This window comes from Lipotes vexillifer, unplaced genomic scaffold (assembly GCF_000442215.2).
Source record: "Lipotes vexillifer unplaced genomic scaffold, Lipotes_vexillifer_v1.1 scaffold920, whole genome shotgun sequence".
NCBI lineage: Eukaryota > Metazoa > Chordata > Mammalia > Artiodactyla > Lipotidae > Lipotes > Lipotes vexillifer.
In genome coordinates, this window is record NW_006783413.1 from 2,631,764 (window position 1) to 2,655,284 (window position 23,521).

Below are 23,521 nucleotides of genomic sequence, written 5' to 3' on the forward strand. Positions count from 1 at the left end.
CCCTGTCTTTTACAGCAGCTGTTCCTTCCTTGCAGTCCATATTTCATTCTAAACAAAATGAAATGAAATCAAATACAGATTTGATTTGACTGCTACAAGAGAACTTAAAATATGTTCTGTTTCAAAGCGCTCATTTTCAGTCTCAGATTTCCCATCTGGCGCTGACACGGAGATGAAATATCACGTGTCAGGTGTCTCTGAGACACATATTCTTCCAAAGGAACTGGAAACAGCTGTTGTGCTGCTGAGCAATAAACCTTGCTCAGGGCTGCACTGCCCTCGGCCAAGTGCTCAGGTCCTCACACACTACGATGGGATAAGGCTGGGAGAATTAGCCCTATTTTACAGGTGAAACCCTGAGACTCAGAGAGTGACTAGTTTACGACCATCCCCACCCCCTGCTCTGAAACCTTTGATGGGTCCTCATCTCCTACAGTATGAATTTAAACATTTTTTGGTTAGACATTCAAGGCGCTCCATGGTTGACCCACAGTCCATTACAGCTATTTGTCTTACTGTTCTGCTTCATCAACATCATACTCCAGCTGAAATGATCTGCTTGCTATTCCCCTACTACAAGCACCTGACTTCCCCTTCCACCCCTTAGACCTGGGTTTCTGTGCCACATCCCTTCCTCCCATCTCCATGTGTCCAGAACCCACTCATAGTTCAAGGTCTAGCTGAAATACTGGGTCTCCCATGAAGTGTTCCCCAGCCCACAGTCAGAATTAATCTCTTCCAAGGGGCCCCATAGTATTTGGTTTGTAGCATCAGCATTGTGCTTCTTCCAGTGTGTTCAGCTTAAATTTGAGCACATCCCTTTTCTTTCTTCTAGACCACAAGCTCTATGGAGGGCAGGGAAAGTACCGGCCACATCTCATAGCCCAGAGATGATTGAGTTCCAGGTGATTGCAAGTAGTCAGGTAGTGCTTGGTGAATGAATGGGAAAACTCCTAGGTGCATTGTTTTCTAAAGTGGATTCTGCAAAACCTAGTCCTGTGTGATGCTCTCTACTAAAAAAATGTTCCATGGCCAGAGATATATTTAGGAAGTGATGCAGCCTGTATCCCACTCCTACCCACCCACTCTTGGTGATTCATAGTGCATTTTAGCACATTAAAGGCTCTGAGAAGTCCTGCAGAAAAAGACCTGTGTAACTTTATGTTGCCTGAATATTTGACCTTGGAACTCTCTAATATCTACCTTCTCTCACAGAATGTAAATAAAAGGCAACATTGACCTCTATGAAGCTTTTTTTTTTTTCACATCTATTTTGAGATATGTTTCACATACCATAAAATTCACCCACTTAAAATGTACAGATTTATTTAGTGTATATACAAAATTATGCAACAATCACCACAATCTAATTTTAGAACACTTTCAATACCCCAAAAAGAAACCCCATAACTGTTAACAGTCATTCCCCGTTTGCCCCTCCCCCAGCCCTAGGCAACCACTCATCTACTTTCTGTCTCTATAGATTTGCCTATTCTGGACATTTGACATAAATAGAATCATACAATATGTGGTCTTTGTGACTGGCTTCTTCACTTAGCATAATGTTCAAGATTCACTCATGTTATAGCATGTTTGGCATGTAGCATTATTGCCAAATAATATTCCATTATGGAATATCTTCTATGTCCATCAGTTAATGTACACTTGGGTTGTTTCCACTTGGGGCTATTATGAATAATGCTGCTATGAACATTTGTGTAAAAGTTTTTCTTTGAACATATGTTTTCATTTCTCATGGGTTTGTACTTAGGAGTGGAATAGCTGGGTCATTTAGCAACTTGATGTTTAACCTTTTGAGAAACTGTCAGACTGTTTTCCAAAGTGGCTGCACCATTTTACATTTCCATCAGCAGGGTATGAGGGTTCCAATGTCTGCACATCTTTGTCAGCCCTTGTTATTATCTGTTTTTTTTATTATAGACATCCTAGTGCGTGTGAAGTGGTACTGTATCTCATTGTGGTTTTGATCTGTATTTTCCTGATGGCTAATGATGTTGAGCATCTTTCCATGAGTCTGGTAGGAAGTTTGTTTTCCAAGTGCTTGAGAAAGAGCAGAAAAAGAGGGAAAGCTTCCTGGCAGTGTCCATGGAAGACATCATTTCTGTGTTTCTAGGATAAATCACATGTAGCCTTCTTTAAATTGTTTCTCATCTCTAATCCTGCAACCTTGATTCAGGCTGGGTTCTTGGTGTCCTCAAATTACTCAAAAATGATCAAGAACTGAAAAGCATAAATAATTGCAGTTTCCCTGGAGTAGAGTAAATGGTACCACCTGCCACCCAGTTGCTTAATCAGGAGACCCTTGAGTCAAACTGAATTTTCCTCTCTTCCTCACACTCTGTTTCCACCCCATCAGCATCTCTTGTCAGTTCATCTTCAAACATATCTCCGATCTGTCCACCTCTCTGCCCCTGGGGGGCACTGCCGTGGTCACTCACTCTTTCTCTGCTCCACCCTGAAGCCATAGTGGACTCTTCGGAATGCAAACTGCTCGTGTCCCACATGCTCTCCCCAGGCTCTACCCCACCCCAATCCATTCAGTGGCCCACCTGCCATTAGTGCCACAGCCTGCAAGTCCCTTTATGATCTGTTCCTGGTCTAACCCTCCAACTTCATCTTGTTCCTCCTGCTTCCTTGGCAGAGTGCTTACCCCCCTCACCACACTTTATAATAACATATCCATTTATTTACTTGTTCTTTGTCTACCCTCCCCCACCTGTTTATTATATGACTCTTCTACTCCAACCCTCCTGCCACATATGAGACCAAAGACCATGACTGTCTTGTTTTACAAAATATCTTCAGCCCTAGAAGAGTGCATACATAGTATGTAGTAGATGTTCAATGAATTTTTATTGATTAAGGGCTTTCATAGTAAGGGACTATATTATTTATTTAAAATATATTTAAATTTTACATCCTTTCTTCTTCCAAGAGGAATTTTTGATGGCTTACAGTTTTAAAACACATAAAAACTTTTAACTAAAGACTGGAAATTTTGTAAATAGATTGCAAACCAATTAGATGTAGGATTTAGCATTTGAGTACTAACATTGGCTCTGAGTTTCCTGATAGCCAGGTCAAGAAATGAAAGAAGTACACTGAAGTGTTTTTTATAGTCCAGAAAAAAGGGACTTCCCTGGTGGCGCAGTGGTTAAGAATCCGCCTGCCAGTGCAGGGGACATGGGTTTGAGCCCTGGTCTGGGAAGATCCCATATGCCATGGAGCAACTAAGCCTCTGTGCCACAGCTACTGAGCCTGTGCGCCACAACTACTGAGCCCATGAGCCACAACTACCGAACCCGTGTACCACAGCTACTGAAGCCCGTTCGCTTAGAGCCTGTGCTCCACAACAAGAGAAGCCACTGCAGGGGCTTCCCTGGTGGCGCAGTGGTTGAGAGTCCGCCTGCCTATGCAGGGGACACAGGTTCGTGCCCCTGTCTGGGAAGATCCCACATGCAGCAGAGCGGCTGGGCCCATGAGCCATGGCCGCTGAGCCTGCGCGTCCGGAGCCTGTGCTCTGCAACGGGAGAGGCCACAACACAGTGCAAGGCCCACGTACTGCAAAAAAAAAGAGAGAAGCCACTGCAATAAAAAGCCCGTGTACTGCAACGAAGAGTAGCCCTGGCTCACAGCAACTAGAGGAAGCCCATGCACAGCAACAAAGACCCAACACAGCCAAAAATAAAGAAAAATAATAAAGAAAATAAATTTTAAAAAAAGGAAACATAGAAGTTAATCTGTAGTCATATAATTTTACATGCATCTTTAAGCGACCCTGGTTTTTTTTCAGACTTTTAAAAGCTTCCACTCATTTCAGCCAGTTGTACTTGCTTACTTGTAATTGCCATTTTTTCCATAAAAGTTAAACTTTATCTCTGACACTAATTGAATTGTCTAGGAGGAAATTAGTCAAAAATAACAATTTCCATTTCCAAACATTATTAAACGAATTGTTAACTTTTATGAACCTTGGTAATGTTAGAGCTTTATAATGCGTCTTAAAATGGACTTTTTTCTGGGGAAGAGTGTGAACTTTTAAAGTTGCTTTGATTTCTTCAATTTTAAAATAATTTTCAGTGGGTGGTTATTGTTACAATCACTAGTCAAATTCGGATAGTGGCACTCAGTTTGAATGTGTGTGTGTGCTTGTGTAGATTGCAAGCCTGGTGATACCTATAATTGTAGAAATACAGAATTACTCAGATATTATTAAGATGACTACTCTCTTACCACTTAATTTCACATTCCAGTATAAAAATAACATTTACAGTATCAATGCTTTTTTAGAAATAACTAACCCCCCAAGTGGTCTCTGTGACATGTTTCGAATTTCTGTAAAAATAGTGTAATACAAACTACTTAATAAAAGCTGCAACATAGTGACATTACATTATAAACTAATTTTTAACCATTTTGCTTTGAACTAAATTGTCATCTAACAGTTAGTTTGAACTAACATGTCATCTGAGAATGACATGTTATAGAATACTTTTCCACTTAATTATGCCATTTTTTGTCTCTACAGTTTCAATTTTTATATAGTTAAATGATATTCTCTTGGTGATTTCTTTGATTGCTTCTAAGCTTAGAAAATCCTCACCCAATAAGTAATTTAATTAATTAATTTTCAATTTGATAGTTTAAGATATTTTATATTTAATTTTTTAATTTGGAGTTTATTTTCGTATAGGTTGTGAGATGTAGATCTAACTTGATTTTTTCCAAAATAAGTAATGTTTACATCACCATTAACTGTGAGTGGTCTTTCCTTTCTTCACTTTTATTATATATGAAATTCTTGTGTCTGTGAGTGGGAAATTGTATCTCTTCCTGGACTTAGCTATTCTGTTCCATTGATCTAACGGCCTGTTTTCACACACCTCTATTAAAACTATTTACATTTATTATCTATTAAACTAGACTTTTATTATTCTTCATTTTCCATTTTTTTACTCTTACCTACCTATTCTTCCACGTGAACTTTAGAATAATTTTATTGTATTATTAAAATAATTTTGCGTAAAATTTACTGAATTCTCTTATGCTTAATCAGAAATAGTTTTATAGAGCAAGACTTAAAAATAATAAAGAGCTTGATGGATTTGATGCCTTCTTCTTGGTGCTTGGTTTTACCCTCAGGGTTTAAAAAGATTTCTTTCCTTCAATTCATCTTGAATCTTAATACTAGTGAACACACATGCACATGTTTGCGCACATGTGCACACACCCACATGTACACATAGGCATACATATTCATACATATGCACACACGCGCACACACATGCATCACGGCATCATGGTATCAGAGCCCTGGCTATTGGTTTTGCACTCTTTACAAATTTACTTGTTCATTATAACCATAGTCTGTTTACTAATTATAGGGATGGTATCTTTGACCTTTATAATACTCCTAATGATGTAGAAAGACCATTTCAGGTACCAATTTTTTATTGCTCTTTGACCCATGGGCAAAAGCAGAAAGGCTCGAACAGAACAGGTTAGAAGGCTCCTGTGCTGCATCTGCAGGGTTGCCATTGTCTCCTGAACCTCCTTTTTAAAGTAACAGTGGAATAATTTCTCCTCCTCTCAACTGTAGGCCTTTGCACTATACTCACAACATGTACATTCAGTGGTCCCCTAGAAACTTTCACAGCCACAAGCATAGTCCTATGATTATGACTACATGATAAATTTCTTTCTGGTACAAGCTGCTACTTCTATTTCTTCTTTCTTTGAATAAACTTTGGATTAAAAAGCCAGCTTATACCAGATGTTAGCTTTTAAAATCACTCAAGCTGAACATAATACAGTGTTTAACCATAGATTCAAAGTAGTTTCTCCACATCCTGCTGGAACCCAAAGGTGAATTCTTTGTTGTTACAAGATAGAGGCAAAATATATTTTCCAACCTATTAGAGAGCAGATAAAAAGCCAGAGACTATTTGAAAGCTAATCTATCTCTGTTATTTTTTCTTCTCAGCATTATTGATCAGCTCAGTATGAACTTATGACCCATAAAATATAGAATTTGTCTACACGAGGCTATTTTCAAGATAAATTTTACATGTTTTTTCTAGTTCTACCTTAGGCTTGATCCAGTTATCTGACAGGAATTCTATTAGTGTCGCCAGGTCTTATGCCGTTCCAAAGTAAAATCGCAGCAATGACCTCATATTTATGATTTGAAGCCATTACAGAGGCATCAGACATAGGTTTTTGGATAGTCGGCACTTAGTTTGATATTTATAAGGTTCTTCAGAGGAGGAAATTTTGCTACAGAGATCATTTCCTTCAGTTCTCTGTCAAATATTGAACATTCTTCGTGAGGAGAGGCCACGGTTTGGTCCTGTTCTTAAGCAATCCCTTTCCAAACAAAAGCTGAAATGTGGCCTTTGGGGAAAATGTCAAGATACAGACTTTGGGCCAAAGTTCCTGGTGCCATCCAGGGATTAGTCAGCACAGCGGGGCTTCATTTGTCTACCATTGTTGAGGAGCACACCATTCCAAATGGAAAAGTCAGATAAATGAAGCCTACCCACTTGAAAAGCATCAAAATGGATTCTGTTCTAAATATGGGAAGGTCGGTGGTTTTCTTTTGGTCTCCAAACATTTATTAAGCCGTGTTCTATGCCTAGCATTGAGTTCAGCACATGGGGCAAGAAAGACACGGTTTTGCCATATGAGCTGTTGTCTAGAAAGGACAAGAGACTTCACACTGGTCATTTCAAAGATGATGTGTGTTTCAAAAAGGGATGTACAGGGCTTCCCTGGTGGCGCAGTGGTTGAGAATCCGCCTGCCGATGCAGGGGACGCGGGTTCGTGCCCCGGTCCGGGAGGATCCCACATACCGTGAAGCGGCTGGGCCTGTGAGCCATGGCTGCTGAGCCTGCGCGTCCGGAGCCTGCGCTCCGCAGCGGGAGAGGCCACAACAGTGAGAGGCCCGCGTACCGCAAGAAATAAACAGTCACAAAATAAACTCTTCACAGTTCCAAACCCAAAAAAAAAAAAAAAAAGGGATGTACAGGCTCGGTGTACAGGTCCAGCAGAGGGAGAGGAATATTTCTGCCAAAACCAGAAGATCGAGTAGGAGCTGGGCAGATAGTGTATGGTTGGGTGTTTTGGGAAATCTCTAAAGAGTGTTATGTTAGGGGTTGGGGGTATTCTAGGCAGAGGGAAGACCTTGTGTATTTGAGGAACTCCAAGGATACTAGTCTGGCTGGAACAAAAATATCGAGAGAACAAATGGCTTCATTGTAGAGGCTTCAGTGGTGGGCAGGCGCTGTATTAAGCCATATTAAGGATTTTGGATTAGGCCATTTAGTCAGGGCAGATGTATGAGCAGGTTTGCGTTTATAATATCAGTCTGGTTGCTGGATGGAGAATCATTCAGGTGAGATAAGAATGAAAAGTGGGGAGACCAGCTAGGAGACTGTTACAGAAATCTTCTTCAGGACAGGTAACAGGGTCCTGAAATAGAATGGTGGTCATGGAGATATAGAGATAAGTGGACATCTTGGAGATCTTTTGAAGTACTGACGGATAGGATATTAGGGGTGAGAGGAGGGTAAAGTCAAAGATGACTCCCAGGAGTCTGGCTTGAGCAACTGAGCCTCGTCCTGATACCATTTACTGAGCTCTAGGACATGGAAAAGATGGGTCTTGATTAGGACGATTGTCATAAGGCTGAGCTATTTTTCAAATTAAGCAAACAAAGGACAAATGACAAACACTAAACTCTGTCACATTCAAATTGTCTGCTATTTATTAGTGGTTAAATATACATTTCCACCTTTGCTAATCATATTAGATGTACTATTTTGCATCATGCTCTCTCTCTATAGTATTTTGCTCATGTATTCACCTAATAAGCACAGATGCTTTCTGTGGGCAAAGTTCTTCACTCGGTACGGTGAGAAATACAGAGGTGGGTAAAAAGTGGTTCCTGCATCCCGAGAATTTACAGCCTATTCGAGGTTATGATATATAGAATCAGTTATCACTGAAGTTGAGGTGCTCTAGGCCAGAAGAGCTCAGAGCTGAGAGAACTTGTGTCTAGCTAGGAAATCAGAGAAGGCATTTTGGAAGAGGCAGCATTTGAGCTGGGCTTTGATTGGCCTCACATTTTCCTGTGAGGTAGCTGCATGAACTGAGGCCCAGATGCAAAACTGGTGCAGCAGGTAAGATTAGGCTGGAGTGATGGCCTGGGAAGGAGAGTGGGTAGGGAATGTTGGCCAGGGCCTGAGACTTAAAGACAAAGGAACATGAGAGTAAGGTTGAGGAGTTTAACTTTTATCCTGTGGGTGATGGGGAGCTGTGGGGACAGAATAATTTGATCTCTCCCTTAGGAAGGGGGTTTGAACCACAGTTTAGAAGACGTTCTGGAAGGGTATTTTCTAAGCTGTGTTTCCACGTATGTCTAAGATTCACAGGCTTGTGGTACTTCATTGATGTAGAGTCTTGGGGCAATTCCTTACTGTGCTTGATTTATCTGTTCTCTGTTGGGTGGTTTCAAGTTTTTCCACTATTCTAAATAAAGCTATGGTAAATATTTTTGAATATTCAAGAGCTAGGGTCTTTTGAGTTCATACTCTGTTCCAGGACTTTATGGCACAGGGAACACAGAGATGAATAAAAGTCACCCTTATCTTCTAGGAATTCATTGTCTACTGCAAATAATATTTTATTTTGGGGGAGGGCACTTACTACTTTGAGGAATGTCAGTCAAAATGGTAACAGAAGGTCAAAGAAAATGATCAAATTTTAAATTCATATTATAATTTCCCTGATTATTTTCCAGGGAGATTGAATAGCCAATTTATACAGTCAACCTTAAATACCAGGGCCCACACATGTTGGGCTTTATTATTTTTATTCATATTTGGTGCTTTAGTAGACATGTAATAGTTCTCTGTAGTCCTTTCAGCTGTGCTTTTCAATGACTAAGGTTGTACATTTTCTGTTATTTACCAGCTTTATTTCTTCATGTGCAAGTTGTCAGTTCACTTGCTTTGAGCATGTGAAATCTGGGTATTTACTGCATGTATTTGTGCCCATTCTGCATATATTTTTATTGTAAGCTTTTTCCCTCTAGGATTTTATTTTTTTAATTGCTTTACTTATTTTCAACAATTCTATTTAGATATAATTTACATGCCATGCAGTTCACCCACTTAAAATGTACAAGTCACTGGTTTTTAGTGTATTCACAAGGATGTACAGCCATCACCACAATGAATTTTGAAGATTTTCATCACCCCAAAAAGAAACTCCATACGTATTAGTAGTCACTCCATTTCCTTTCAAAACCCTCCTTCCTCAGCCCTAGGCAATCACTAATCTACTTTCTGTCTCTATCGATTTACCTATTCTGGATATATCACGTGAATGGAATCATACAATTTGTAGTCTTTTGTGGCTGACTTCCTTCACTTAGCATAATGTGTTCAAGGTTTATCCATGTTATAGTATATATCAGTATTTCATTCCTTTTTATTGCTGAATAATAGTCTACTATGGAATATTGTCTTTGTCATTTCATTAGTTGATGTACATTTGGGTTGTTTCCACTTTGGAGCTATTATGAATAATGTTGCTGTGACCATTTGCATGCAAGTTTTGTGTGGACATAATGCTTTCAGTTTTCTTGGGTGTATACCTAGGAGTGGAATTGCTGGGTCATATGGTACTCAATGTTTAGTCTTTTGAGGAACTACAAGACTGTATGAGGGTTTCATTTTCTCTACCTTAGCCAACACTTGACCTATCTTTTTGATTATAGCCATCCTAGTGGGTATAAAGTGTTACGTCACTGTGGTTTTGATTTATATTACCATAATGGCTAATGATCTCTTCTTGTGCTCATTGGCTGTTTGTATATTTTCTTTGGAGAAATGTCTATTCAAATTATTTGCCCAATTTTTATTTGGGTTATTTGTCATTTTTGTTTAAGTGTATTATAAGAATTCTTTATGTATTCTAGATGCAAGTTCCTTATTAGATATATGATTTGCAAATATTTTCTCCCATTTTGTGGGTTGTCTTTTCACTTTCTCAGTGGTGTCCTTTTATATTTTTTAATAAAATTATTTATTTATTTATTTTTGGCTGCGTTGGGTCTTTGTTGCTGCGTGTGGGCTTTCTCTAGTTGTGGCGAGGGGGGGCTACTCTTCATTGCGGTGGCTTCTCTTGTTGTGGAGCATGGGCTTTAGGCATGCGGGCTTCAGTAGTTGTGGTATGCGGGCTCAGTAGTTGTGGCTCATGGGCTCTAGAGCACAGGGTCAGTAGTTGTGGCACACGGGCTTAGTTGCTCCACGGCATGTGCGATCTTCCCAGACCAGGGCTCGAACCTGAGTCCCCTGCATTGGCAGGTGGATTCTAAACCACTGCACCACCAGGGAAGTCCACAGTGGTATCCTTTGAAGCAGAAGAGTTTTTAATTTTGAAGAAGTTCAGTTTATCTATGTTTTCATTTGTTGCTTGTGCATATCTAATATGACACCAAGGTCACAAAGATTTATTCCTATATTTTCTCCTAAGAGTTGTATAGTTTTAGCTCTTGTATTTAGGTCTGTGATTCATTTTGAGTTAATTTTTGTGTACAAGATGAAGTTATAAACTTTTATCATTTAATATTTCTCCTTGTGTCCTATTCTTTTATCTAATCTTTTATTTATTTGTATTTATGTATTAGCTATTGAAATTCACATTCAAATCATCCATCTTATATCTTATGCCTGTCTCTAATTTTCTAATCCTTAAAAATGTGTCTCCTCTCCAGAAGCTGGCATAAAGTGTCCATATTTATTTCTAGTTTTTATAATTCTCTCTTTTGACCTTTTTGAAATGCAATACTTTGTATGGTGTTTAGTACTGCAGTGTGGTGATTATGTCACCATGTTGAGTTATTTCTGGCTAGCCACCTAATATTTTTAACGATTTTCTAAAGTTTCTATTCCGTTTCATTGGTGAAGACCATGCCATGCAGTTTTGATCATCGCCTCTGTCTGATAGGAGCAGATTAAGATTGTGATCTCTAGAAGAGAGGAAGATGGGTGTATGCACACCCAAGTGTACCCACACGTGAGTGTGTGCTTGCACATCTTGTTTACCCTCATTCTTGCAGCAGTATTTAGTGTTCAAGAGCCCAGGCTCGCAGGTCAAATAATCTAAGTTCAAGCACAACTCTTTTAAGGCATCTAGGCTTCAAGTTTTCTCATATTTTGGAGACCCATTCTACATTAAAAGGTTCCCACATCTCACAATAAATATTTTATATAACTATATAAGATTTGACAAATTGACATAAAGTACCTTTTAAGGTATTTGCTCTAACATCTGTTAATACAATTTTGAAGTTAGAAGTTTTCTTTTAGTATATGAGAGTCTCGTATATTTTTCATACATTGTCATAGGCTCTAGATCTGTGCTGTCCAATATGATTGCCACTATCCAGAGATGGCTGTTAAGCCCTTAAAACGTGGCTAGTATGACTGAGAGATTAAATACTTAATTTTATTTGATTTTAATTAATTTAAATGTAAAGACTGATCATTCAGTTATTGGAAAACTTATAAGTATGTTCTGAAGAACTTGGGCCTGAAAATTTACTTTTTAACTGTAAATTTTATGAAATCTGAGAATTTCTGCTAAAAATATAGCATCCAAGTTGATATGCTTTGTAAGTATAAAATACACACTGAATTTTGAAGACATAATATGAAAAATGGGTGCAGAATAGCTCATCAATAATTTTTTTATAGATTACATGTTGAAATGATAGTATTTTGGATATATTGGGTTAAATTAAAATATATTAAAAATCACTTGTTTCTTTTTCATTTCTTCCCCCATTTTCAGGTGGCTATTAGAAAAGTTACATTTACAAATGTGGCTTGCATTATACAGCTGTGCTGCAGTGCCTTTGAAGAAAGTAGCCCCAGTTTGAAACTCCCTCCCCAGCTATGTGACTTTAAGCAGGTTAAAGTCTCTCAAAGCAAGATTCAGTCTTCTTATCTATAAAATAGGGATGATAATCATACCTACCTCACAAGTGTATTGTAAGGGTCAAATGAGCCATGAAAACAAGTTAGATCACTCCTTGGTACATAGTTAGTGCTCAATAAATGTTACAAATGATTATCATTGTTGTTGTTATTGCTACTATTACTGTCATCAATTTATCAAGTTTTTTTTTAACTTGGAAGGATTTTTAACCAGGAGTCCATCAAATTTATATTTTCATTCAGTACTTACTTTCATTTTTCAATATGTAATCTTCCCAACCAGGAATCCAGCCTCAGTTTTACTTGTGTCTTCCTTTATTGCATCAGCTTATTAAGAATGCCTAGCGCCTAATACACATTCAGCTACTCTGTTTTTAATGAATTGTTGGATGCTTTTTGTGGCTGTGTTTTATGTGTTTATCCTGCAACTCCACTAAACCTATTTTTTAAGCACTAACAATTCTCTTTGTGAATTCATTTTCTAAGTGTAGATCATCAACTGTTTGGGGGAAAAAAAGGTACGCTATTATTCCTCTTATCATTTTTCCTTCTCTGATAAGTATTCCAGGCATTTCTCCTGCCACATTAAATAGGTGTAGTGTCTAGGGTGACCTTCCTGTTGCTTTTTCAAAGGACTGCAGATGTTGATTTTTGCCTTTCAGTGCACTATATTATTTATTTTACTTAGAAAGGTCCTTTCAGAGCTTTAAAGTTTTCTTTTTTAAAAAAAAAATCAGGAATACCTATGGGTTTTATTCAGTATAAATTATCAGTTTTCTGTTTCTTCCCTCTTGTTAAGTCTGTCTTCTAACACTTCTCAGTATTACCCATATGCTCACCTAGGAGAAATCCTCTCCTTGCTCCTAAGAGAGCTCCTTGATGGATAATGTGCATAATAAGGCTTGGACTTGTCACCTGCATTTTGGTTCCACGAAGCAGTTTTTTAATATTTCCTGGTCCTTGTTGAAACTTGAGATTATTATAAGTGACAGAGAGGTGATTTTCAGATAACTGAGGTCCTATTGCATTGGGCAGAGTTCCTGACAGTGTTTGGTAAATAGATGAGAATAAATGATAAAACTTAGCTGCAGAGCCCCAAGGGAGCTGTTACTCCTCCACATTTCTGCTGTTTTTTTTATAATGACAGTAAATACCTTATCCCATCACTATTTGACCTTCCTCAGAAAGAACCACTGACTCTTAGAAGGAAAAAAATCATTTGCCACAGACAAATGAAAAATAGCTCATAAATTCACTTTGTGGTATTGAGAGATAGAAAATATAACTTTCAACTTACCTGCTTTTAGATATATAGAGAACATACATGTTTTTAGCAATTAATGTAGAGGGAGTCTGCAATATCTGGGATTTTATACTGGAATCCTCACAGTTACAAAGTTGAAGGGGAAGCAACGTTCATTATAGAGCAAAAAAGAAAAAAATCACCAAAGAAACAACTCACCTATAAAAATTAGTCATCATTAGACATCTAAACTGAGCAATTCCTTGTTCCTATTCACAGTCCATGTTTTTCCTCTTCTGTACCTCTGCTGAAGCAGTGCCCCCTGCCTGGAATGCCTGTCCGTCCATCCATCCATTCATCCATCCATCCACCCACCCATCCATCCATCCATGCGTCCATCCATGAATCCATCCATCTACCCATCCATGCATCTATGCATCCATCCACTCAGCAGCAGTTACTGAATATCTTTTGTGTGCCAGGATTTGGGCTGTGTGGGTATACCCTCAACCTCTCTCAGATGCCACCTCTTCTAGGTAGCAAATGCTTCCCTGATTCCTTCTCCTCTAGCCCACAAAGTTAAAACTGCTCTACCTCTTCTCTGAGTACCCACAACACTTCACGACCTCTGTTTTAGAGCACGGTGCTATGTCCTGCTGTCTTATCTACTGACGTTTGTGTCGTCTCTCTCTCAAGAGGAGAGTTGGTGTCCACTCAGCTCTGCATCTTCCTCCTCCAGAATGCCTAGGGCTGACCTGGTTTGTGGCCACCAACTAGACTCCCCTCTCTCTCTTTTTTACATGCTCCTTCTCTTCCAGGGCTAAAGATGCTGCAGCTGATGGACCCCCTGGGATCCCAACCCAGACCATCATCCCTGTGAAACACACCGTAAAAATAGACAAAGACAATCTCCTCCAGGACTATGGATTTCACATTTCTGAGACCCTTCCCCTCACAGTGGTGGCCGTCACAGCAGGTAGGGGCTGACTGGGAAACAAGAAAGGATTGTGGCTTCTTGAGGGGAAATATCCCTGGTTCTCTTCCCATCTCTCTGTGCTATAATATAATGTAGAAAATGCTACCCCAGAAAGCTAGACAGGGCACATCTAATTTCGACCTAATTCTGTCTAGGGCTTTGCACCTTCCTGTGGTGCTGGGAGGGAGGAGCTCCAAGTGCACTTGCTGATCTGCACCCCAGGTCCACTGGCCTCAGGCAGGGATTTGCCCACCCGTGGCCCCCTGGCCAGTCTCAGGGGCAGTGACAGTATTGGGACCAGCCCTCCTCTCTGAACCCTACATGCTCTGAGCTGGGGAGAGTTTCTGGGCAGACAGTAATAGAAATTATTGATTTGTTTTCACTTGAGTCTGTAAAATATAGACTGTATCAGGGTGAAGGTGAGCAGCCTGGGAATGTGTAGTGTTTTTTGTCATACTTCAGCTATGTGTTGATGTGAGATCTGGGACTAGTTAAAATCTATTAATTTGAATTTACACACACACACACACACACACACACACACACACACACACACACCAGAGTTCTTTAGCAATGAATGTAGTAGATTGGCTGGCCAGCTCTGTTGATTCAGGGAGTTTCTGCTAGTCTTCTTTCCCTGGACAGTCTCCTAACATCCCTTGAAGGTGATGAATGGTAGGTACGTTATCCATGCTTTGTAAACAGGAAAACTGAAATCCATGTGAGCCCAAGTCTGGCCAGGGGTCGGGGTGAGCCAGTGCCCTGGGGACTGGATCAGGCTGCCATTCAGGTGAGCTGCTGTGACACATGGGGTCTGGGCTCTCCTGGCATGAACATCAGTTACTTCTTTTCTCTTCAACAGGAGGCTCCGCTCATGGCAAGCTTTTCCCTGGTGATCAGATCCTCCAGATGAACAATGAGCCTGCTGAAGACCTTTCCTGTGAACGAGCAGTTGATATTCTGAGGTACTAAATTGTCTTCCGTCATCCACAGAATTATTATATATATTATTATATATATTGCACAGATTATTATAGAGCAAGGGCGGGAGACAGAAAGGGCATAACTGATATCCCTGGGATTTAAGTAAAGTGCAGGCTCCTTTAAAGCAGCAATAACAGCCTTGTTTTAGAATTCCACCTCGGTTACTATCTGCCCTCTTTCACCTGCCTACAGAAGTGATGGGGAGGCACAGGGTGCTCTATTTATCAACCCCCTGCAATGCCCAAAACACTGTGCTAGGCACTGCGGGGAATGTAATTATGAATAATACATAGGCCCTACCCCTTTAGGATGTATAGGGTTGTTGTAACATATGCCAAAAATTAGCCTAAATTGACACTAAGTCTGCTTATTGTTCTTTAACCCTTTTAACATCTCTCCCTAAATGTTCTTGGTGCAGCCTGGTAGGCATATACGTAGTTCCATTGGTATGGCACCTACCAACTTCTACCTGGTGTCATGGTGATTTTTGTAAATGTCTCACTTCCTGCTTTGACCATGATCTCCTTAAGACCAGGCACACAGTGGGTGCTCAGTGGAATGAGTGAATGTGGTTGGCACTGACAGTTGGTGACCCTGGTTTTAAGACAGAGGAAGTGAGTGACAGGAGTGAGGAGGCCTGACAGATGTTCTATAGGCACGTGCAGCCTTTGTCTTTTAAAACTTTCACCCAACACTGTTTTAATGACTTTAATATAAATAAAGGGAAACGGAAATAGAGTTAGAGGAAAGCCAGCTTGAAGATACTTTAGTCTGTGCCTTTTTGTAAGTGCTGGTTTTCATTTCTGAGGGCCTATCATGTGCAGTACACACTGAATAACCGGCAACAATAAAAAGTCAGAGAAAGAGAAAATGAAAATGCAGGATGCAGTTTCCACCCTCAGGAAGTCCACAGTCTCGCTGTGGAGAAACATGAGATTTACAGAGAATCCATCATAGTGTAGAAAATAGAATCCTCTCAACCACGCCCAATATTGCTTCAGGATTGCCAGGGAATAAGGTGAGTGGGTGGGGCAGCCAGGAAAGGATTTGATTATTTCTGTGTGTGTGTGTGTGTGTGTGTGTGTGTGTGTGTTTGCAGTATGCGGGCTTCTCACTGTTGTGGCCTCTCCCATTGCGGAGCACAGGCTCTGGACACGCAGGCTCAGCGGCCATGGCTTACAGGCCCAGCCGCTCCACGGCATGTGGGATCCTCCCGGACCGGGGCACGAACCCGTGTCCCCCGCATCGGCAGGCGGACTCTCAACCACTGTGTCACCAGGGAAGCCCTGATTATTTCATTTTAAAAAATGAAATATGGTTATGGAAATCATGAAGTTTGCTTTCCCAATTACTGGGTGGTTTTCTCAAAGAATTTCTCCATTCCAGCAAATGAATTTTAGATTTTCACTGCTACTAATATCTCTGCCAGGCTAGATCAAACTCTGACTAATAAACAAAAGTATTCACAATTTAAAACAGTAGACCAAAATTTGAATGTTTAGGAACCCTGATCTGTTCAATGGGCAAGGAACCCTGGGGTCAAAGGGGCTCCACTCCCTAGACACTTACAGGATGGTAGTGCAGAGACAGCTCGTGTATACCCCGCTAAGATTGAGGGCAGACAGTGCCTCAAGAGAAGCAGGGGAAAGGGGCTGTAAATGCTGGAGATTCCTCCAACTTGTGGGGAAGTTGTGGTTTCACAAAACAGAGAAGAGTACAGAAGTATTTCGGCTGGCCAAGTTCTACCTTTAATGCTGGATAGAATTTGGGCCACAAAGATGGAGGTGAAGGATGATCCATGCAGAGTGACAAGGAGGAGTGACTGGCTGGGGAGTAGGGGACACTGAGCGGTTCAGTTTGTCTAAGGCACTGGATACCTAGAGAAAAGTTCTGGGAAGTGAGGCCTGCATGATGGAGGGTCTTGGTGCTGACACAGCGAGTTCAGGGGTTATTCTCCTCCTGGAAGACTGAGCCACTGAAGACTTGTGAGCAGGGATGTGACCTGATGTATGCTTGCATCTGCACTCTCAGCTACATGCCTTGTGTGGGAATCCTGGAACTGCTTACTTTTTTAGCTTAGTTCCTAGTGTCATTGCCATTTATAAAAGTAAAAACCCAAGCAAACAAAAACCCAACAAAATCTCTCTAATTCCTCCGATTATCTATCTGTGAGGCCAGACTGTCCTTTTGAGAGTACTTGGACGTTGGTTTGTTGTGAATTCTCTTGGAAAAGACCTGTTCTTATATAAAATGGAAAAGAGGCAAAATCCCCAGGCACTTAGAAACCTCAGGTTGAGTTTATCTGTTAGAGGAAGTAACACGCTGGCAGCAGCTGGCCTAAATGTTCATATTGCAAGAAATCAAATGAAATTATTTTACAAACTGCTTCTCTAGCAATGGCAGAGATAAAGGAAAATATGAATTGATTTTTCAGTTCTGTCCTCTAATGCCAAGTGGAAGTTTGGCACTTATCTGGTTGATTTGATCACTTTTGGAACCTAAGAGATTATAACAAAACAAAAATGTCTAGTATTTGATTAAATGATTGGACCCGCCAAACTTGTGTGCCCAAACACCGTAAACTTGTTGGCTTTTATCTGATCAGTGTTATCCACATTCATTTATTCTATTTCATGAATGTTTAGCCAGTTTTCTGAAATAGCAACCTAAGTTATCTGTGTTAGTGCTCTGTTTTCTCTTAAAATTTTTTTCTGGACGTAAACCTAGCTAGTGGTCATAGCAACTGGATGAGTTTTCCATCATATAGACTAAATGAAGGATAAGTGGGGACTTCCCTGGTGATGCAGTGGTTAAGAATCTGCCTGCCAATGCAGGGGACACGAGTTTGATCCCTGGTCAAGGAAGATCCCACATGCCGCGGAGCAACTAAGCCCCTGTGCCACAGCCACTGAGCCCGCATGCCACAACCACTGAGCCCATGTGCCACAACTACTGAAGCCTGCGCGCCTAGAGCCCGTGCTCTGCAACAAGAAAGGCCACCGCAATGAGAAGCCCGCACACCGCAACGAAGAGTAGCCCCCGCTCACTGCAACTAGAGAAAGCCCACACGCAGCAACAAAGACCCAATGCAGCCAAAAATAAAATAAAATTTAAAAAAAGAAAGAAAGATAAGTGACTTAATTTAGTGGCTGTAGGTATGGACTAGATGGTAGAGGGAAGTATCTGAAGATTTTCTTAAGGTAGCAGTGGCATCTGGGACAGCTTAAGTTCCTTCACAGATCACTGCTTTCTCAGTGTCCTTCTCAATTTAGCCCCCGCGCAACTAGAGAAAGCCCACACGCAGCAACAAAGACCCAATGCAGCCAAAAATAAAATAAAATTTAAAAAAAGAAAGAAAGATAAGTGACTTAATTTAGTGGCTGTAGGTATGGACTAGATGGTAGAGGGAAGTATCTGAAGATTTTCTTAAGGTAGCAGTGGCATCTGGGACAGCTTAAGTTCCTTCACAGATCACTGCTTTCTCAGTGTCCTTCTCAATTTTTCTGAGCCAAAGAAGCTGAGGCAAGAGAGGCTGCTTTGTAATTCTACCGGTCTTTTTTACCCTAACACACATACACACACACGCACACACACACGTGTATCACCCAGAATGATGACTTTTTTTACCTTTATTCTTTTTTTTCAGGGAAGCTGAAGATTCTCTTTCAATCACAGTTGTTCGCTGCACATCGGTATATCTCTTTTTATGTCTTGTGTGTTAGTTTCCCCCTTCTTGGCCCCAAAACCCTGTACCCCCAGCAGAATACCCCCCATAGAATAAACAGCCTGTGTGCCAGTATTGTGGAGGACACAGATGTGGGTCCAGGCTTCAAGAACTCATGGTCCAGCTAAGGAGACAGACCTGTGATTATGCAGAGTGGGATGACAAGGGTACCAAACTAGGAGTTTCAAGACAGGTCTGAGTGTGGAGCAGTCATTTAGTTTCAGTTTTGACTTTTGTAAAACAGAGATGAGGACAATAACTGCCTTGTCTATCTAATGGGTTGTTCTGAGGACCCAACAAGGTGTTGAATGTGAACGTGTTTCATCGGCCTCAAGGCAAGGTGTGGCACAGATGATGCACAGAAAGGCACCAGCCATCCTAGACCACTGTAGGCCTAGGAGTCCTTTATATGTGATACAGGGGAAAGTGTATAATCAGATTGTAAGAGAAATCTACCAAGGAGGAAAAGTTGACAGAAGATTCTCATTTTGAGAGACTTTAGTACATACCTCTTAGCCTTGGCCACAAATAGACAAGAAAATAAATTGGGGCATAGAGAATTTTAATAATGCATTTAATAATCTAATCCAACTGACCACATACCAGACCACCAAAAAAACTAAATTCTCCAAAGAAACAACTGTATAAGTCTCTTTTCCAGAATATACTAAAACACAAATTGATAGCTATCAAAAACTTAATTAAGGGGCTTCCCTGGTGGTGCAGTGGTTGAGAGTCCGCCTGCCGATGCAGGGGACACAGGTTCGTGCCCCGGTCCGGGAAGGTCCCACGTGGCGCGGAGCGGCTAGGCCCGTGAGCCACGGCCGCTGAGCCTGCGCGTCCGGAGCCTGTGTTCCCCAACGGCAGAGGCCACAACAGTGAGAGGCCCGCGTACCACAAAAAAAAAAAAAAAAAAAAAAAAAAAAAACTTAATTAAAACCACCCAGTCATTTGGAATAAAAATGCGATCTCCTAAGTAAAAACAGAATCAAATGGAAAAGCAAAAATTACCGTTATAGACTAGGTAGAAAATAATTAAAATTTAGAACTCTACTTCTTAGAACTTATATACAGTTGAAGCTATACTCAGAGTAACATTCATAACCTTAAAAGTGATTTTATTATTTAACAAGAAAACAGTGTAAGTAGGAAGAAAAGACTAATAAAACAAGCATAAAGCAGGTTAAAGAAAATGATAAAAATTTAAATCTAAATGATGCTTTGGAAAACAGAAAAAACTGGGAAGTTGATAAATCCAAGGGCTAGTTCTTTACAGGAAAAAATTAAAAAATAGGAGAATTTTAGGGAAAAGAAATATGTGGGCCTTACATGAAGGAAACTAGAATAATACTGAAGGAAGTAAAATTTTTCTTTAATATAAAAGGAGTTACATATTATGTTCCTTGATGGGAAGACTACTAATATGTCGGATTTTCTCATGTTAACGTATATGCTTAAGGAAAATTCAGACTCCCTGTGGGACTTTTATTTGGATTTTGACAAAGTATATCAAGGTGAGACTTACCAAGAAAATCTTTTTTAAAAGGAATAATGAAGATGGCCTTGAAATACTAGATTTTAAAACTAATAAAGCTGCAGTAATTAAAACTGTGATATTGATGAAATGTTGGATATAATCAATCTAATCAAATAGAAAGTCCAAGAATAGATACCAGTATAAGAATTTAGTATATGATAAATATGGCATCCCAAATCAGTGGGAGAAAAGATGATTATTCAAGAAATTGTACTGGGACATGTCTCACACCATTTGATGTTAAAGACTTAAATATAAAAAGCAAACCATAAAAATGTCAACCATATGGATGGGTGTCTATCCGGTCGTAAGTTGCAGAAAGAATTCCTAAGCATTTAGGGAGTGGGAGAAGGTACAGTGGAACAAACAGCTATTTAATTATGTGGAAAAAATTAAATTTCTGTGATCCAAAAACTTCATAACACTAAAAAGCAAAGAAATTGTTGCCTCCTCTCCTTATTTGAAGTGTTATTTTTTGTTTGTTTGTTTCTTAGAAGTAGAACAGGAAAAAGACCCCACCTAAATAGGACTAGGATGTTTGCCATAAATATGAAAGACCAAGTGTTTTATGCACAGATAAATGGAGATTCATCTATTCTAAATAGAAGAATTTACCTATGAAACAGTGTGAAACCAATGCATAAAAAAACAGTATACTGAAAGCTAATCGCTATAAATGATCATGCAGGTGTTGAGAGATTCTTTGCATTTAGCTGATTATCATCTCAGTGGAGAACATCTTAATCTTAATTAGGTAGTTCTTTTCCTACTCTATTTCCAAGAATGATAGCAAAAGATAGCACTTGTTAAGTAAGGAGAGAGGGAAACAGCATATAGCTGCCTCCTTTTAAAAAATAAAAAGTATAGGGAGAGGAAAATTAACATGTTCCAGTACCATTCCTAAGATTGCTATGAGGTTCCCAAGAAAAGAGGAGTATGAATACTGTACTTTGGAAATCCTGCAGGGAAGGCTGATATCAGCCCAGGTGATGGCCCCTGTGCCCCTGAGAAACGCCCTGAATATTGTCTAGCCCACTTGGGCCTCTCACCAGAAGTTATATGATCGTAAGACAAATGATCATACATATTTTACTTCAGCAAGAATGCTCATCTTTGTCCAAGTGGATTCTTAGAGTCCTCAAATGATTTGAAATTGATTAGGAATTATAAAACCCTAAATTGGAATATTAATTACTGCTTCTCTAGGACATAGAATTTTATGATTAAAATATGTTTTGGTTTAATTGTATAGATCTGTATTTCTATTCATTATTTATAATACATTATTATACTACTAATATTTAATGTCTTATTTAATTTGTGCCAAAAGAAAATCCTACAAGGTAGATATATTGGTTATCCCCCTTTTACAGATGAGGACACTATAGCCTCACAGGCACATGGTCTCACATGCAGAAATCAGTAGAGCTGGGCTTTTTTCAGGTAGTTAGACTCCAGAACCCATGCTCATTAGAATTACGCTGTTTCTGCCTCCTGGTCCAGTTCCCATACTGTGCAGAAGAGAAGACTGAAGGCCAAAGAAAGGAGTGTGTACACATACACACACACACACACACACACCTACACACAACTGGTTTTCTTCCATAACAATTTGTGTTTGAGGTCGTTCTCAGAACTGTTGAGTAGCTGGATTTGGGTTGGAATTCAGGTCTCTTTGCTCACAGGCCAGTTCTCTTTGTCTTCATCATACCACAGCCTTTGGCCACTGTATTGAATCTTGAGCTGTCCTCAGACGCATAGGAACATTAGGTTGAAATCCCTAAATTTTATGAAAAGAGATCTCTAATGGGATGTCGTCCTTCTCTGTGGGTTTTAATTGAATTCTCAACAGCTGTCAAGCTTTTGCTTTTGTTTTTAAGAAATGAGAAGATGTACATGGCTTTTATGAAAGTCCCACATTTTTCTAAAGTGTGTCGTGTTAATGTTTTGCAGGGAGTCCCCAAGTCCTCTTTCCTAACAGAGGAGAAGCGAGCCAGGCTGAAGACCAACCCCGTGAAGGTGCACTTTGCAGAGGAAGTGCTCGTCAGCGGACACAGCCAGGTGCGTCACTGGTCAGGGGGTTGAAATGACTCTTCATGAAGTGGGTGAGCTGCCTCCTGGCATATATCTCCTGAAGACTCTGGAATCTGCAGCATGGAGGGGATGCAGGAGGGGTGCAGAGGGCTTGCTTGAGGCTCTGTGCCCCCTTAGTGAGGCACCTGCAAACGGTGGACAGGGAGAGTCGCTCTGGGTATGGCTCTGTCATTCTGTGACTCCATTTTTCTGCCCTTGAAATTTCAACAGATTCCAATTGTTCATTTCTCATTCTAAATCTTCAAACTTAGTGTTCCCTCTGAAGGTGATATGTTGATAGTAGTGATGGTGGCCGGGGGAGGGGGGTGGCTTTGGTTTTTTTAAACAGCCCATCATCTATTGAAACTCTATTGCATGAATTTTGGGTACATAATCCTTAGTCATCACCATACCCTGCATGGGAGGTATTTTAACAGAAGAGGAAGCAGAGGCTTAGAGAGGTTAAGAGAATTAACCTCTGAGATCACATAGCTAGAAATACAGGAGCACAGGTCTGTGTGACTTCAGTTCTTCTGTTTTCCACTGTGATATGCTGTCTAGGCCTTTTTGATATGGGAATACCCAGGATTGGTGTGGTTGGATGTGAGGGTTCAGAAGACAAGTTTGTAAAGGGAAAATGTTGGCTAGAGTTTGATGTTTTCAATGTGGACTGTTAAAGACTCATATATTCATAATTTAAATATTTTCCACCCGATAGTCTGTAACTATTACCATTCTGAATTCAGTGATCAATAATAGATTTTGAAACTTTTAAATCAGAGCTTGTCCTTATCTGGTTTTCTTAGCATAGAGACCAGTGAATGGGGAGCCACGGCCATTTTAACACCAGATTCAGGTGGTCTGGTTCACGTCTGGAGAGCCCTTATTTTCTTCTTGTCCTGCTGCTTAACAGACTCCACCTTCAGTTAGACCTCAGAGTAAAAGGTGGATTTGTTCA

General features: G+C 40.2%; 1 protein-coding gene across 1 annotated transcript in view; it reads left to right on the top strand.

The window, feature by feature from the left end:
* FRMPD1 (FERM and PDZ domain containing 1) overlaps positions 1-23,521 on the top strand; it is a 46,730-nt gene that overhangs the window by 697 nt on the left and 22,512 nt on the right. Inside the window, exons 2-5 of the mRNA XM_007456009.1 lie at positions 14,088-14,245; positions 15,108-15,210; positions 18,876-18,921; positions 22,444-22,551. Of these exons, the coding sequence (XP_007456071.1) occupies positions 14,088-14,245; positions 15,108-15,210; positions 18,876-18,921; positions 22,444-22,551 (415 nt within the window). The remainder of the gene's footprint in view (positions 1-14,087; positions 14,246-15,107; positions 15,211-18,875; positions 18,922-22,443; positions 22,552-23,521) is intronic.